This window comes from Pan paniscus, chromosome 4, assembly GCF_029289425.2.
Source record: "Pan paniscus chromosome 4, NHGRI_mPanPan1-v2.0_pri, whole genome shotgun sequence".
Lineage (NCBI taxonomy): Eukaryota > Metazoa > Chordata > Mammalia > Primates > Hominidae > Pan > Pan paniscus.
Window position 1 is genome coordinate 58,648,982 of NC_073253.2, and position 18,341 is coordinate 58,667,322.

The window sequence follows — 18,341 nt, forward strand, 5'->3', positions numbered from 1 at the left end:
AGTTCCTCAAAAAATTAAAAATTGAATTACCATATGATCCAGTAATTTCATTTCTGGGTATATACTCAAAAGAATTGAAAGCAGAGTCTTGGAGGAGATATTTGTACACTGTGTTCATAGCAGCATTATTCACAATAGCTAAAACATGGAAGCAATCCAGTACCTACCAATAAGATGAATGAATAGGTAAAATGTGGCATGCACATCAAACTGAATAGTATTCAGCCTTAAAAAAGAAGGAAGTTCTGGTACATGCTACAACATGGATGGACCTTGACCGACATTATGCTTAGTGAAATATGCCAATCACAAAAAGACAGATACCATATGATTTCACTTATATGAGGTTCCTAAGTCAAATTCATAGAGACAAAGTAGAATGGTGGTTGCCAGGGGCTAGTGGGGGATGGGAGAATGGGTAGTTATGCTTAATGGGAATAGAGTTTCATGTTTGCCAGATAAAAAGTGTTCTGGAAATGGATGGTGGTGCTGGTTGTACAACATTATGAATGTATTTAATACCACTGAACTGTACACTTAAAAATGGTTAAGATGACAAATTTTATGGGGGAAAAATGTGCCAAAGATGGCAAGAGGTGCATAAGTGGAGGGATGGTGGTATCATTGCCAAGTACAGGAAAGATGGAAAGGATAAGTATTATTTGGGTGAATTTGAGGTGGTAGCTAACCCTCCTGTCTGTTACACTGTATTGATATTTGTCTTTACACAAAATGGTACCAAAATTCGGCTAGATATGCTTGCTTAATTGTCTCTTTTTCCTTCTTTTAACAGTTGTGTTTCCTTCTGCAGTCCATAGTTTTATGCTTCTAATCTGCTGTCACTTATTAACCTAAGGGGGAGAAAAACAGTAATTTGAGTTTAACTTTAAACTCTTCCTAGTTTTTGCTCAGGAGTCAAGTCATGTCCTTGAGGGTTATGACATCCGTTTTCCTCAAAAGCCATTTTTTTCCTGTCTTCCATAAGATAAGAGATATGTGAAATTAACTTTCAGATGAGTATTATTATTACTGCATGAATAATCCTTTAAATACACATACTTATGAAACAATTTTTTTTTGAGACAGAGTCTTGCTTTGTCACCCAGGCTGGAGTGCAGTGGTACGATCTCAGCTCACTGCAGCCTCTGCCTCCCAGGTTCCAGTGATTCTCCTGCCTCAGCCTTCTGGGTAGCTGGGATTACAGGCGTCCACCCCCACACCCAGCTAATTTTTGTATTTTTGGTAGAGACGGGGTTTCACCATGTTGGCCAGGCTGGTCTTGAACTCCTGACCTCAGGTGATCCGCCCACCTTGGCCTCCCAAAGTGCTGGGATTATAGGCGTGAGCCACCACACCTGGCTGAAACAGTTTTTATAGAAATGAGCTCTACTTTTTATTCTGCAGTTTGCTTTGGTTTACTAACATGTCAAGGAAGTTTCTCCATGTGGGTCACCCTCTTTCTTTTGCTAACCTTATTTTATTTTCTAATGACTGAATAGTCTCTGTAGAGATGTGTCATATATGATTTCCAGTTTTTCTTTTACAGTCAGTGCCTCACCAAACATCTATGCACCTGCAAATCTGTGCATTTGTTTTATTTCTCTATGAAAAATTCCTAAAAGTAGATTTGCCGGATCAAAGGATAAGGTAAAAATATCACAGATTTTGATACAGTTTATTGACCATAGATAAACTAATCTTGCTCTTCTTTTTTTTTCCCCCTCCTCATTGTTTTATTTGGAACAGAACGAAAGGTACTTACATCTTGCAGCAAAACTGCTGGATGCAAAAGAACAAGCAGCTACCTTTAAACTAGAAAAAAACAAGCAAGGCCAAAAAGAGGCTCAGGAAAAAATAAGGAAATTTCAAAGAGGTAAACACTTTCAAATACTTAGATGTATAAATGTAATTGTCTTCTATTTGTTGGCCTTCCTGGGATGGATGATGCTTCCTTTTAATATGTCTGCCCTTTTCTAACAGTTTATACATGGGATTAGCAAACTTTTAAAATAATAAGTAGTAAATACTGTGGACTTCATGGGCCATACAGCCTCTGTTACAGCTATTCAAATTTGCTGTTACAGCACAAAAGCAGCCATAGACCATACAAAAATGAATGGCTATGTTCTAATCAGACTTTATTTATGGATACTGTAAATTTCAAATAATTGTATCATGTCACCAAATGTTCTTATAACTACTTGAAAATGTAAATACCATTCTAGCTTGCAAGCCATACAGAAACAGCCAGTGGACTTGATTTGGCCTACAAGACATAGTTTGCCAACCTGTGATTTTTATACCATAAAATATCGTGGTCATTCAAGAGAGAAAGGTGAATACAATTCCTTGAGTATTTATTTTAATGAAGATGTTTGTTTTTCCAGGCTTATTGCACCTATTAAATAATTTATTTTAAAATTTTTGTATATGTTGTGAAAATTAATAAATTGCCTCTGATTCCTGCACAGATTCCTAACAGGAATTATTAAATAATTGGCTACAAGGAAAAAGAAGGAATGCAGTTTTTTTTAATCATTTTAAAAAATAAGGCATGAAAACCATGAAACTCCTGGTGTATAAATACCAAAAAAGTAAATAAATAAAAGATAAATAACAATTTTTTTAAAACCGTGAAACTAAACATTATATTTTTTCTTGGTAGAAATGGAAACTTTAGAAGACCATCCAGTATTTAACCCAGCCATAAAGATTTCACATCAACAAAATGAAAGGAAAAAGCCTCCTGTAGCCACAGAAGGAGAAGGTGCATTGAATTTTAATTTATTTGAAAAATCTGCAGCTGCTACTGAAGAAGAGAAAGGTAAAATTAAGGGAAGATGGTCAGGGTGTAATTTGTAAATAATAAAATGTCAAGAAATATATAATGGTAAAATTCGTTACTTTGCATTCTGGCAAAGTACGTAAGATGGCAGTGAAGTTACACTTTATAAGCTGTCTTGAAAAAGTATTAATAATTATGATTACATATGTACAGCATTTTGTAATTACAAATAAATATCTTGCCTCAGTCTCATCTCTCTCTGATTCATCTCCAGACTGCTGCCAGAGTTATCTTTCTATAATACAGATCTAAATGTGAGTTTCCTGCCACCTTTAATGGCTATGAGCCTACTGACATCAGTAACAAGTCCAAATCTTTTAGCATGGCATTCTGGATCTTTTGCATTCTGCCGCAATCTACCTTTCTACCTTATTTCATTGGCTTATTACTCCAGCCACCTTACTCTTGAAGACGTTGGCTGTTTTATGGTTTCATTACTTCGCTCATCTTGCTACCCCCTACTTGGCCAACCTGTTCCCAGCTCAAGGCTTAATGCAAACAGCTCCTCTTCCCTAAGCCCTCCCTAACTCCTTCCATACCACCAGACAAGTAATCATGTACTTCTTTGTGCTCCCAAGTTAATTATTTTTTTAAAAAATTTTTGAGTTAATTATTGATATAGCAAGTACAGTATTTATCAGATTGCATTTTGGTTTTGAGAAGAGCATTCACTATAGGATCAAATAATATTTTAGTGTTAATCATAATACTATAATTTGCATTATAGTTTTTAGAAGACCAGACTGAATGGTCTTCTAAAAACTATGGAAGTGTTTTAGTTAATTATTTTTTTAAAATAATAGTATATAGTAAATAGTATAGTATTATATACTATAGTTTAATAGTATACTATTTACTAATAGTAAATAGTATAACATATAGTATTTATCACATCGCATTATAGTTTTTAGAAGACCATCAAGCATAGTATTTGTCAGATAATATTTATAGTATTTGTCATAATACTATAATTTGCATTATAGCTTTTTTGTTGTTGTTTTTTGTTTTTGAGATGGAGTTTCACTCTTGTTGCCCAGGCTGGAGTGCAATGGCATTATCTCAGCTCACTGCAACCTCCATCTCCCGGGTTCAAGTGATCTCCTGCCTCAGCCTCCCAAGTAGCTGGGATTACAGGCATGCACCCCCATGCCCAGCTAGTTTTTGTATTTTTAGTAGAGATGGGGTTTCGCCATGTTGACCAGGCTAGTCTTGAAGTCCTGACCTCAGGTGATCTGCCCACCTTGGCCTCCGAGGATTACAGGCGTGAGCCACTGTGCCCAGCCTTTTTCTTTCTTTCTTTCTTTTTTTTTTTCTTTTTTTCCAGCTCAGGCTGGAGTGCAGTAGCACAATCTCGGTTCACTGCAACCTCCACCTCCTGGATTCAAGCAATTCTCCTGCCTCAGGCTCCCCAGTAGCTGGGATTACAGGCGTGTGCCACCATGCCTGGCTAATTTTTGTATTTTTAGTAGAGATGGGGTTTTGCCATGTTGGCCATGCTGGTCTCAAACTCCTGACTTCGGGTGATCTGCCCTCCTCGGCCTCCCAAAGTGCTGGGATTACAGGCATGAGCCACCGCGTCTGGCCACACATTATAGTTTTTAGAAGACAAGACTGGATGGTCTTCTAAAAACTGTAGAAGTTTTTTAGTTAATTTTTTTTAAAAAAAAATTCTGAGTTAATTATTGATATAGCAAGTATAGTATTTATCAGATTGCATTATAGTTAGTTTAGTCCCACGCTAAATTGTCAGTTTTTTAAATTATTCATTCTTTCAGTAGTATTTATTGTTTTTGTGGGGGATTTTTTTTGAGACAGACCTTCACTCTGTCACCCAGGCTGGAGAACAGTGGCACGATCTTGGCTCACTGCAACCTCCGCCTCCCAGGTTCAAGCGATTCTCCTGCTTCAGTCTCCCAAGTAGCCGGGATTACAGGTGCATGCCTGCATGCCCGGCTAATTTTTGTATTTTTAGTAGAGACGGGGTTTCACCACGTTGGCCAGGCTGGTCTCGAACTCCTGACCTCAGGTGATCCACCCACCTCGGCTCCCAGAGTGTTGGGATTACCGGTGTGACCCACCATGCCTGGCCTCAGTAGTATTTATTGTGTGTTCAGTAATGAACAAAATAACCTAGTCTCTGCCTTTTCCAAGTGTACAGTAGAAAAAGTAAGCTTCAAATATATACAATACGTAATTACAAATTATGATGTGTACTATCAAAGGAAGTAGCTTCTAATAATATAGATAACAAAGGGGTCTAATTTGGATTGGGAAGACCTTGCTGTAATGACATTTACTCTGAGATTTGACAGATGTTTAGGTGTTAGCCTGGTGACAAGTTGGTGAAACAGTCCTTCCAAGAAGGAGAGGGTACATTGGAATATCTAAGGTAAAAAAGAAAGCAGCACTATTCAACAGAATTTTCAATGATGGAAATGTTCTATATCTGTACTATCCAGTGTCATAGCTGCTAGCCAAATATGAGTAAGAAGCATTTGAAATGTAACTAAGAAACTGAATAATTTACATTTAACCACATGTGGCTATGTCTGCTGTTCTGAGACAGGCATACTTAGAGCATTGAAGAATTGACTGATGGCCATTGTGGTTATAGCATAATAAGCAAGAGGGAAGAGTGGCAACAAATAGGCAAAGAATAGTAAGGAATTTGGACTTTATCTGTAACAGGAAGCTGTTGAGGGTAGTGCTGGTGCCGGTGGCAGACAGCTGATAAACCTAGAAATGACATCTGATTTCTATTTTCTTAATGGTTTAACTACAGAGTAGCCTTCCAAATGTTGCAATTTGTAGTATCCTAAGTTCATCACATGCAGTGTCATATTTTACAAGAATACATAAGTTCCTCAAGATAATTATTTTTAAACATTGAGAATTTTCCCAGGTTCTATCCATTAAGAGGATTTCCTTATGTCACATAGAGAAAATCAAGCTTTTCTATTTGTCCTTTCTTCACCTGTTCTTTTTTTTTTTTTTTTGAGACGGAGTGTCGCTCTGTCACCCAGGCTGTAGTGCAGTGGTGCAATCTTGGCTCACTGCAAGCTCTGCCACCCAGGTTCACGTCATTCTCCTGCCTCAGCCTCCCGAGTAGCTGGGACTACAGGCGCCCGCCACCACGCCAAATAATTTTTTTGTACTTTTAGTAGAGACGAGGTTTCACTGTGTTAGCCAGGATGGTCTCGATCTCCTGACTTCGTGATCTACCCGCCTCGGCCTCCCAAAGTGCTGGGATTACAGGCATGAGCCACTGCACCTGGCCTCAAGTATTATCTTCTAAAAGTGCTGTTCTCCAAAGCAAGAGAGGACTTTGATCACTGAAAAGAGAATGCTTGACCATTTTTAAAGAACCAATCTTTGTTTACCATTTTAGATAAAAAGAAAGAACCTCATGATGTAAGAAATTTTGACTATACTGCTCGAAGTTGGACTGGAAAATCTCCCAAACAATTTCTGATTGATTGGGTCAGGAAGAATCTTCCCAAGAGTCCAAATCCTTCCTTTGAAAAAGTTCCAGTAGGTAGATACTGGAAATGTAGGTATGTTTTTTGTTGTTGTTGTTTTTAATTAACTGAATGAACTTTAGAAAAATTTAAGGTGGAAATCTTTTTGTTCCCTGTGAGGTAAGCAGACATTTAGGAAGCTCTCAATTCTACATCTCAGGTTTATTGTCTGATAGATTATCATTATCTAATAATGCCTTCCATGGAAATATTTAAATAATTAACAAACTTGAGTTTAATGTTAATGGAATTCTGAGTTTTTTTTATCTGACTTTGTCAACTTTATTTTTTTAAAATGCGTTTGCTTCTTTGTAGGGTTAGGGTAATCAAGTCTGAAGATGATGTCCTGGTAGTATGCCCTACAATCTTAACAGAAGATGGCATGCAAGCTCAGCACCTGGGAGCTACTTTAGCCCTTTATCGTTTAGTTAAAGGGCAGGTAAGACTTTTTAGGCCTAACTATATCTGTATGTGGAAGGCAGTATTTAATTATGGTTCAATTTTCTCTTTATTGACTGTTTCTTCTGATTAATCCTTTCTCATTATTCCTAATTTGGCTTCCTTTCAACCCTAAACATAGTTTGATCTTTCTTTCCTCTTAGGACAGAAGTCTGAAAGAGAGAGTATGATGATCCGACTTTTGGAGCTATGCTAATTTAGCTATGCTAAAAACAGTTGTTAGTGTGGTTGAATTAAGGAGAATTTTTGTTTTGAGACAGCATCTTGTTATGTTGCCCAGGCTGGAGTGTGGTGGCAGAGTCATAGCTCACTGAAGCCTCAAGTGATCCTCCTGCCTCAGCCTCCCGAATAGCTGGGACTACAGGCATGTGCCACCACATCCAGCTAATTTTTTTTTAAAAAGTTGTATAGAGACAGGGTCTCACTATATTTCCCAGGCTGAAAATTTTTTGTTTTCCTTTAATGTTATATTGTCTCGCTCAACTTAAAAAAATTATGTAGACATTGCTTCCACTTTTCAATTTTAGGTTATATTAACAATACACTTCCAGTTTCAGGAAAGATTAAAATAAAGTGCTACTGAAGGAAGCTCTTTAAGAGAACATAATGCTCTTTTTTAAAATTTTGGATTGTCAGTGTTTCGTTTTTACAGTAAATGTGTTTCTTTCTTCGTAGGAAATTAGAACCATTGAAAATTTTAGACACTGATTAAGTGGAACTCTGGACAGTAGTTCTTTTCCTATTTCTGCCAGTAAAAGTTCTTAATGTCTTTATTTCCCTTATTTTGCAAAATAAGGCACTATGAACTATTTGCTTGATAAAAATGGCTATCAATGTCAGAGAGAGAATTGTGGATTCTTTATAGCACAGAATTGAGATAACTTAGATTCTATCCAGTATAGTTCATTTAAAATACTTTGACCTGTAACATTATACAACTGCCAGAATCTCAAAAGAACTGCTTTGTGGTTCATTAACATTTTATATAGTGCCACTGCAGGAATAAGTAATAGACATTTGTTCAGTAGTTCAACATATTCCGAGAATAAGCACCTCACATATCTTAACCTCAGAATATGCCTATAAGGGAGGTACAATTACTAGCTCCATTTTAAAAATGCAGAAGCTGAGACACATAGAGATTAAGTGAATTGCCCAAGGTTACACAGCTAGTCAGTCAAGAAGCCTGAATATGATGTGCTGTTTTTGAATTTGCATCATGCACATACATATATTAAAGTAATAATAATTTGAGTCAAATTATATTTTAAGATGAATATAGCTATCCTTTTAAGTGCTAATCAATTGAATTTGCATCATACACATACATATATTAAAGTAATAATAATTTGAGTCAAATTATATTTTAAGATGAATATAGCTATCCTTTTAAGTGCTAATCTATTGAATTTCCATATTAAATAGTTAGTGAAAATAACATACCTCTGTTTTTCCTTTAGTCAGTTCATCAGTTACTTCCTCCCACTTACCGAGATGTTTGGCTGGAGTGGAGTGATGCAGAAAAGAAAAGGGAAGAATTAAATAAAATGGAAACCAATAAACCACGTGATCTTTTTATTGCCAAACTTCTGAATAAACTGAAACAGCAGCAACAGCAGCAACAACAGCATTCTGAAAATAAGAGAGAAAACTCTGAAGATCCCGAGGAATCTTGGGAAAATTTAGTTTCGGATGAGGATTTTTCTGCACTGTCCTTGGAATCAGCAAATGTGGAAGATTTGGAACCTGTTAGAAACCTCTTTAGAAAGTTGCAAAGCACACCTAAGTATCAGAAACTTCTAAAGGAAAGACAACAGTTACCTGTATTTAAACATCGGGACTCAATTGTTGAAACTCTTAAAAGGCATCGGGTAGTGGTTGTGGCAGGTGAAACAGGGAGTGGTAAAAGTACTCAGGTACCACATTTTCTATTGGAAGATTTGCTTCTAAATGAGTGGGAAGCAAGTAAATGTAACATTGTCTGTACCCAACCCCGAAGAATCTCAGCAGTTAGTTTAGCCAACAGAGTATGTGATGAATTGGGCTGTGAAAATGGACCTGGAGGAAGGGTAAGCTGTCATTCAACTCCACCTCAGTGAATGATGGTGACATTACTCACCTTTGCTTTTGTGATCCAAATGGAATGTGTACCGTATGTGAGTTTTCACTGCTATTGGTTGATCAGTAGCACATTTCAGGCACTTTTCACATTTTCTTTGATAGATGTGATAGTATGCCACTGTCCTATGAGAAGGATTATCAGTAGAGTTCTGTCATTAAAATTCTCTTATAAAAGAAAAAATATATTAACTATAATAATTGAATATTCAAATATGTTACACACTAAATTGAACAGCCAAAGAATGTGGACAAACTCAAATTCTACTAAAATATATCTCAAGTTTTTGCAAACGTTTTCTGTGGAATATATTCCTGAATGATTTTCATTAATTCTTTTCAGTGAGCAGAAGGGAAAAACAGTATAAATTAAAATGTTAGTATTTTCCAACCCCATATTTTTTAAAAAAATGAGAAAAATACTTAAATATCTATTGTCATGCATTTTGCCATGCAAGTATATGCAAAACTGGCCAAACCTTAACCAGAGTGACGGCAAAGTATGGGAATTAGTTTAATTAATTAAACTAGTTAGAACCAAATATGACAAATTGCAAGTTCATGTAATTCTGATTATTTATACTTTGAATTGTTCTTTCTGGAGATGGCATATTATATTTTTATCTCTAAACTGGGTACCCCTTCATTAAAAGTTTTCTATTTAGCAAATTGTCTGGGTTTCTGTCATGGAATAGAGGAGGAAAAAAAAGGCACGGTTTCTGCTCTTAGAGAATGACAGACATATACACAAATAAGACAACGGAATGACTGAAGGAGTAAGAAAGAAAATGTGATGAGGAATGTTACATTAAAATTCCACTAGGCACCCCTAGTATGATACTAGCTGCTTTTTAATGGTGGCAAATTTTATGAGATCTTGATAGAAAAGTAGACCAAATTATAGAAGCTGCTTAAAATTCCATTCCTGAGTACCTCAATATTTTGCTCCATGATTATTTAGGAAGAAATTAATTCAACATTTATTAATGTTTTAATAATCATATTAATGGTATTTAAAGAAAGTGAACAGTTTTTTTCTCAACATCTTGAAAAGAACAAAAATTTTGGGGCTGGGTGTGGTGGCTCACGCCTATAATCCTAGCACTTTGGGAGGCTGAGGCGGGGGGATCACCTGAGGTCAGGAGTTCGAGGCCAGCCTGGCCAACATGGTGAAACCCCGTCTCTACTAAAAATACAAAAATTAGCTGGGTGTAGTGGCATGCCCTTGTAATCCCAGCTATGTGGGAGGCTGAGACAAGAGAATCTCTTGAACCCAAGAGGTGGAAGTTGCAGTGAGCTGAGATTGCACCACTGCACTCCAGCCTGGGCAACAAGAATGAAACTCCGTCTCAAAAAAAAAAAAAAAAAAAAAGTTTTTCTGTTCAAATTTGCCAAAATATGAAATATATTTTATAGCTTTATATAGTTGAAGACCATGGGAAAATGCTTTTAATAATAAATTGCACTGAATAGATTTGCTAATATTTGTTAATAAACTAATAATTACTAATATAATAAATTGTACTAGATTACTTACAATGCTCCATTTAACAGCAAGATCAGCACCTCTGCTTCACTTTTTAAAGCTTGTTTCCCATATTACTCATGAGAATCTAATCAAGGCCTTATGTTCTCCCTTTAGAATTCCTTGTGTGGATATCAGATCCGGATGGAATCTCGAGCTTGTGAATCTACCAGGTTACTCTATTGTACAACAGGGGTTTTGCTAAGGAAACTTCAAGAAGATGGTCTTCTAAGTAATGTGTCTCATGTTATTGTAGATGAGGTGAGTGGATTCTATAGTTGTATTCAAAAATTTGAAATATTTTTGTATTAAAAAGATGTTACTCCTAATACTAGATAACATTTTCTTTATGCTTACTAAATTATTATATACCTTATATATAATAATTTCTTGTAACAAATGTATCTCCTGTTAGTTGGTTTAATAAATACTATATAATATTTGCTATATGCTTTTCTATTCAAGGGGATATATATTTGTGTGTGTGTATATATATAGCGTGTGTGTGTGTGTACATATATATTGCTATTCAAAGGGTTATATATAGCGTGTGTGTGTGTGTATATACATATAGCATGTGTATGTGTGTGTATACATATATATACATGTATAAAAATCATCAGGCTGTAGAAACTGCACTATTTGGGGAGTCAGGTCTTTGTGGGGTCCTTCATACCAGCTGGCATCAGTGGGGTCCTTCAGACCAGCTTTGAGTCAGTAGTTTCACTGGCACATAGGACCTGAAGGAATTTCTCAAATGGAAAATGTAGCATTTCATAATGTTCAAGTTATCTATAGAGTAGTTAAGGGGAACGATAATCTAGGGTCTGTGTGATTCTAGGACAATAGGCAGTGAACTACTATGAAGAAGCAGGTCAGAGAACAAGCAGACCTAATGATGAATGCTGAATGTGCTGCAAGCTTGGTTTATGTTTGTTTTTCTTCCTTGATTAATTTTATAAAGTTTATAGGCATGGTTTCACTCTTATCACTAAGATATCAAAGAGAAAGAGGCTGAATGGCTGCTTTTTTATCTGGCCCATGGGCTCCTGCGGGAAGGGAGTAGGGGTAAGGTGTCACATTGTGGCTTTGTATGACCAAGACCTAGATTTAATCAGTATCATCAAGGGTCAACATGAGCCAAAATGCTAATTTTTTTTTCTTATTACCATTCTTAAATTAAGCTACAATATATTTATAGTGAGAAATTCTTACTGTTAGGTAAGTTGAAACATCTGTAGCAGTTAATAAGTTCTGTTGAACTCCAAATTATTACCAGAAAATTGCTTGGTAAATATAGATCAGGATGAACTCTAAAAACCAGACCAACTTCAGGAAGTTGTGTTCTTTCATGGTTTTGTATTAGCCATTTGTAGACACAGTTAACTGAATTGAGCTCCACTGTGATGCCATCAACCTCTTAGACACTACAGCAAGTAAAAAAAGCCTAGAAGTGAAATTCATCGTCATGTTAAGTATTTATTGTAAGAGATGTCAGGACAAAGTCCATGACATTATACAGGACCCTCTTTATGAAGACAGTCAGGATAATGCTCCTTCTGGCCTTACTATTAGGAATTGTGTGATTTTAGTTTGTAGTCAGTGTGTGAATTGAGTAGGTTTTCTTGATGGCTGCTAGTGTGCTTCCAGCCAAATTTTCTGCCCATCTATAACAAGTATACTTCATAGTATGCATTTTTATTTGCTCTATTTTATGTTCTGTCCTTATTTTTTTCCTTTAAAAAAAAATCTGGCCAGGAGCAGTGGCTTGCACCTATAATGCCAGCAATTTGGCAGGCTGAAGGGGGGAGGATCACTTGAGCCCAGGAGTTTGAGACCAGCCTGGACAATATAAGGGAGACCCCCTCTCTCCAAAAAAAAAAACAAAAACAGCAAAACAAAACAAAACAAAAAACCCCACACATTAGCTAGGTTTAATGGCTTTTCCCTGTAGTCCTATCTACTCACCTATAGTCCCATCTGCTTGCAAGGCTGAGGTGGAGGATTGCTTGAGCCTGGGAGGTCAAGGCTGCAGTGAGCTGTGGTAGCGCCACTGCGCTCCAGCCTGGTCAACAGAGCGAGAGCCTGTCTCAAAATAGCAAACAAAAAATCCTTATTTGTATAAATTCCTATCTATTTGATGAAATTTTCCAGATCTATGCCATCCATTAGATTTCCTTTCTGAGCATCAGACTTAAATATCTAGCTACCGTCTAGATACCGTCAGTCTCCAGAACTCCAAACTCAGCAGTTCCACTACTCAACATCTTTCCTCCCTGTTCATCTTTTATAACTTGCCCCTTCTCATCTCTTCTCAGTCTCTGAATGATCCCCAGTCACCTGGTCAAACCACCAAAGTAAAAATGTCTTTAAGATTTTTCCTTCTTTCTCCCACATCCCCTGAATCCAGTCATATAGTCCTTTTATTTTGCCTTTCTCAAGTACATTTACTTTTCTCCGTATTCACTGGCGTTACCCTTGGAGAGGCCACGATTATTTCTTTAACTACTACAAAAGTCTCTAATGAATTAAACTTCCTGCTTTATTTTGCTCTCCTCCACCACATTTTCCACACTGTAGCCAGGATTATCCTTTTTAAAATAAAACTCAGACCACATGATTCCTCTGCTTTAAAATGCATTAATCACTGCTCTTCCTGACTCGTTGGGATAAAATCACAACTCCTTAACACAGCTGACAAGGCCTTACAGGGCAGTTTATTGAGTATCTTACCAGCTTTATTTCTGACCCATTCCCCATCCCATGCTCAAGTCATTGTTTTTGTTTCTCTGGTTTCTGAAAGTTAGTATGATCCTTCTTTCTACCATGAATTCATACACACTGTGTACCTTGACATGACGGCTTTTTTCTCCTTTTTTCATCCCGTTTCTTCCTCCTCTTTTTCTTTTCATACTCATTCCTCAGTCCTCAGCATCAGTGGCATTTGTCTTAGTAGCCTTCTTGACCATCTGGATTAGCTATGCTTCAAATATAATTTCAAACCATCCTATACAGTATCTTCTTACTGCACTGAAAACTCAAAGGAAGAGAACTCTCTTGGTTGCTTTTTAAACTCCAGCATCTAGCACAATGCTGAGTACTTATTGTTGGGCTTTGTTCTAAGGGCTTTGCATTATCTCATTTGATTGTCACAACTCTATGAAATTTGCATTATTTGTATTCTCCTTTTATAGAAGAAATAGACCCAGAATATTTAAATGACTTTTCCTAAGTCACACTGTAAGTGGCCAAGAATTGGACCCTAGCAATTGATTTCAGAGTCTGAACACTTAACCCCTACTGCCTCCCTTCGAAACAAATGAATGATAAAACCTGTTTTGTTATCTTGATACACTTTATCCTTTTGTGCTACCTTAAATCTGTTATAAAATAGAGTAGAAATAAGTCACAGTACAGAAAGTTGGAAGACAGACTCGTATAGTCCACAGATACTAAAGTTCTGACAGTATACCTCATCCGTGCTCTTCCCTAAGATGCATGTGTTGGAAGAGCATAAAACCCTTTTTTCTGACAGTGATAGAGATTCTGTCGGATTCCTGCTAGTTAATGCCTCTTTTTCTACCTAGTAGATAAACCATCTGTCTTGTAATGGTGACAGTATAGTTTTATATTAGTGGCAGAGGTTTAGGAGTCACTCTTGCTTCTAAGTGAAATTTGGGATATACCTTACATCTTTTTTTTTTTTTTTTTGAGACAGAGTCTCACTCTGTCGCCCAGGCTGGAATGCAGTGGTGTGATCTTGGCTCACTGCAAACTTTGCCTCCTCGGTTCAAGTGATTCTCCTGCCTCAGCCTCCCGGGTAGCTGGGATTACAGGTGCACACCACCATACCCGGCTAATTTTTGTATTTTTAGTAGAGACAGGGTTTCATCATGTTGGCCAGGCTGGTCTCAAACTCCCGATGTCAGGTTATCCACCCGCGTCAGCCTCCTAAAGTGCTAGGATTACAAGTATGAGCTACTGGCAATAAGCAACTCCTTTTTCATGCACCCCTCAAACTTAGGGTTGCACCCAGCCTTATCAGCTACATCTGATCTGATTTGCAAACCGTCTCCTAGGGTAGAGTCATGCTGTCATGGCTAATCTAGTTCACTATATGATTTTCAGTGACTTCCAATTTTAGAGAATGACTTTATTTTCAGTTCTGAAGATCTGTCTTATTTAAAACATACAGCTTCTCCCTCCCCGCACATGCACTGACTGTACTTAGATATTGAATAACTTTTAGTAAATCTGGGTGTCTGATTGTTCAAGCCTCTTACTAGAATTTATACAATATATGATGAACTTTTTTATTCCCTTTTTAAAACTAGGTTCATGAAAGAAGTGTCCAGTCAGACTTCCTACTAATTATCTTGAAGGAAATTTTACAGAAACGTTCTGATCTACACTTGATTCTAATGAGTGCCACTGTGGACAGCGAAAAATTTTCTACATATTTCACACACTGCCCCATTCTCAGAATTTCAGGAAGAAGTTATCCTGTTGAGGTAAGTTTTCTTTATAATGTGTGTATAAGCAGAAACTGCATTCCCACCAGGTTCTTTCCCTAGAAGATGGGCACTTGTAGTCAGAGGCCAGAACTATTCCTAGGTACAGTGAGTCAACAGAGGAGCTGGACACAGCCTTAAGAATCAGATGACTGTTACTGCCTTGCCTGAGGCTGGATAGGAGAGAAAGGAGGGTATTGACTCAAGACAGCAGTGAGGGCTAAAGAACATAAACCTATTTTCACGTGAAAATCATCATATTCAGATTAAGAGTTGCTGCTCTTCCCTGGTCATCTAATGGCTAGGGGAAAAAAAAATAAAAAGAGTGGCTACCTGGCAATAAGGAACTCCTTTTTCACCCACCCCTCAAATTTAGGGTTGTCTTTGAAGCTTCCTTTCTACATATTCCATTCTTGATTCTTACCTTTTCAGTTCAGCTGATACAATCTATTCTTAACTGTTTCACATTATATGTATATACATAAATATATCTCATAATGTAATTTGTCCTGAGACTTTAGAGGCAATCCCTCTATGTCAACCAAGTCTTCATTCCCAAATAATACTAAAAATTTTTTTTCATAATATTCTAAATTAACATTTGGTGACATTCAAAAGGTGGTGTCCCCTGTTCTCTTTAAAATGATATTTACTGAAACGAATTTGAATTCACCCATTTATATGCCTTATTCTATGCAGGTTTTTCATCTTGAAGATATAATAGAAGAAACAGGCTTTGTACTGGAAAAAGACTCAGAATATTGTCAGAAGTTTCTGGAAGAGGAGGAAGAAGTAACCATTAATGTTACAAGCAAAGCAGGGGGAATAAAAAAATATCAGGTAAAAAGAAAATATTTTGAAAGATATCAGATAATGATATCCAGGGCCTAACCTGCCACAAGAGTTTCAAAATCATGTGGTTAACACAGTGAATTTGAGTATAATTTGATAGATGAGGAACAGATCTGAGAATGAACAAATTTTAAAGGTCATTTCTTTAATCTTTATTTCATAGACTGTAGTCTTTGATTTGTGATACTTTGATTGTCCTCTTAGACTATTCTGGGACATCTTAGGTACGCATACAAAATCAAGGACCATACAAATTAGAAGCAACTTCTTTTTATAACAGTGATCAGTTATTGAGGAGTACATTAGTAGTGATTTTTCTCTACTTCCTCTCAACACCATAGGTGCTCAGGATAGGGCAAGTCCCAAATCTAGATCCTTGCCATTGGTTTTCTTAGCCTCTGTCCTGGCAGGAGCAGGGCAGAGGCAAGATGGTGATAGGTAGATAGTGATAGATAGACAGACAGACAGACAGACATACATACATACATACATACATAGTGAAGCTGTCTAGGGCATAGTTCTTCCTGGGAAGTTAGTCTCAATGACATGTTTTCAGAAATATCACAAAAACAATGTTATCCTGCATTTTAGCCAGTAGTACTAGATCCAGCATTTTTGTCATAGCCATGATATTTCATGCATGTTTCCAATTTGATGAAAACAAAGTTATCTTTATATTTTAATTAAGCAGATAGACAAAAATTAAATTTTTAAAGCAAAAATTAAAATCTTGCCCTAAAACCCCAGAGGTAAAAATTACAAACTAAAGAAAGACTTTAGAATATAGTTATTTCAAAAGAGATGATTGGAATTCAGGAGCCAAAGTAGAATGTAGAAGGAATGAGCCAGGTACAAACTACTTACTAACGTTATGACCTCTCTTGGCCTGGCTGCTTTTTAGTTGCCACAGAATGATGCATACATGATTACAGTATGTTTTTCTACAATTCTTTTAGTATGTATATGCCAAGATAAAAAGGTTTTGCTATACCTAAGGGCTGGATGACATTAAATTATAGGACAGAGATGATATTTTCTGATACTCTCACCACTATTAAAAAGTATACTCTTCCTGTATTTTAACAAAATAGTAATGGTGACAATGAGAAAAATATAGATTTGAATGAATGCAAATACCGCCTTTTTTCCTTCTTTGTCTTACAAAAATACTTAATATTTTTATTCACCTCCCTCTGGTTGGATTTCTTTTAGGAATACATCCCAGTTCAGACTGGAGCACATGCTGATTTAAATCCATTTTACCAAAAGTACAGCAGCCGCACTCAGCATGCTATTCTATACATGAATCCTCATAAAATCAACCTGGATCTCATTTTGGAACTTCTTGCATACTTAGGTATATTTCTATTTCTAATGGGTCTCCATTTGATTTGATAAAACATTTCTACTAGCTGGAGATGTTTTATTAATATTTTATATGCTGTTCCTTATCTTCTTATTTTGAATATTGTATCTTTTTAAAAATTTCAGATAAAAGTCCCCAATTCAGAAATATTGAAGGAGCAGTATTGATCTTTTTACCAGGCCTTGCTCATATTCAGCAGTTGTATGATCTTCTATCAAATGATAGAAGATTTTATTCTGAACGGTAACTACTCATCTTCATTATATTCCTGGTAGTTTTAAAATAGGAAAATATTTGGTACATTAAAACCCTTGATCAGAGTTTTCAAAGTCTTTTCACCATGGGTTAAAATTACCTATGGGGAAGTAAGATTTTTTTCTTTAAACACTTCCATTATAACATGTTATCTACTAAAAATTTTTAGGTACTATATTCTGCATTTATTCCATTTTATTTTATTTTTGAGACAGATTCTGTGTTGCCCAGGATGGAGTGTAGTGGCACGATTGCACCTTTAGCCTCAAACTCCTGGGCTCAAACAATCCTCCCACCTCAGCCTCCTGAGCAGCTGGGACCACAGGTTGTGCACCACTACGCCCAGCTAATTTAAAAAATTTTTTTCATAGAGACAAGGTCTCCCCCTGTTGCCCAGGCTGGCCTCAAACTCTTGGGCTAAAGGGAACTTCTCACCATGGCCTACCAAAGTGCCAGGGTTACAGGCGTGAGCCACTGCCTGTAGCCTTCATCTTTTTTTTTTTTTTTTTGAGGCAGAGTCTTGCTCTGTCGGCCAGGCTGGAGTGCGATGGTGCAGTCTCAGCTTACTGCAACCTCTGCCTCCGGGTTCAAGTGATTCTCCTGCCTCAACCTCCCCAAGTAGCTGGGACTACAGCCACATGCCACCACGCCCAGCTAATTTTTATATTTTTAGTAGAGATGGGGTTTTACCATGTTGACCAGGCCGGTCTCAAAACTCCTGACCTTAGATGATCTGCCCATCTCAGCCTCCCAAAGTGCTGGGATTACAGGCCTGAGCCACCGCACTTGGCCAGCCTTCATCTTCTTAAGATTAAGCAGAGGGAATCCTGTGGTTAAAAAGTAAGATGGTGACTCCTGCCAACCCGCTAAATCGTGCAAAACTCCAACCAAG

The 18,341-nt window shown here is 37.0% G+C and overlaps 1 protein-coding gene across 2 annotated transcripts in view; it reads left to right on the forward strand.

Moving 5' to 3' along the window:
- The window catches only part of DHX29 (DExH-box helicase 29), a 51,071-nt gene that overhangs the window by 15,537 nt on the left and 17,193 nt on the right, over positions 1-18,341 (forward strand). Inside the window, exons 7-16 of one of the 2 annotated variants that reach the window (XM_003827366.7) lie at positions 1,747-1,873; positions 2,666-2,824; positions 6,234-6,399; positions 6,679-6,802; positions 8,283-8,891; positions 10,583-10,726; positions 14,800-14,976; positions 15,676-15,816; positions 17,041-17,185; positions 17,320-17,437. In XM_003827366.7, the coding sequence (XP_003827414.2) occupies positions 1,747-1,873; positions 2,666-2,824; positions 6,234-6,399; positions 6,679-6,802; positions 8,283-8,891; positions 10,583-10,726; positions 14,800-14,976; positions 15,676-15,816; positions 17,041-17,185; positions 17,320-17,437 (1,910 nt within the window). Of the gene's footprint in view, positions 1-1,746; positions 1,874-2,665; positions 2,825-6,233; positions 6,400-6,678; positions 6,803-8,282; positions 8,892-8,921; positions 8,979-10,582; positions 10,727-14,799; positions 14,977-15,675; positions 15,817-17,040; positions 17,186-17,319; positions 17,438-18,341 lie in introns of those variants that run through there. The other variant, XM_057302299.1, reaches the window with a different exon arrangement.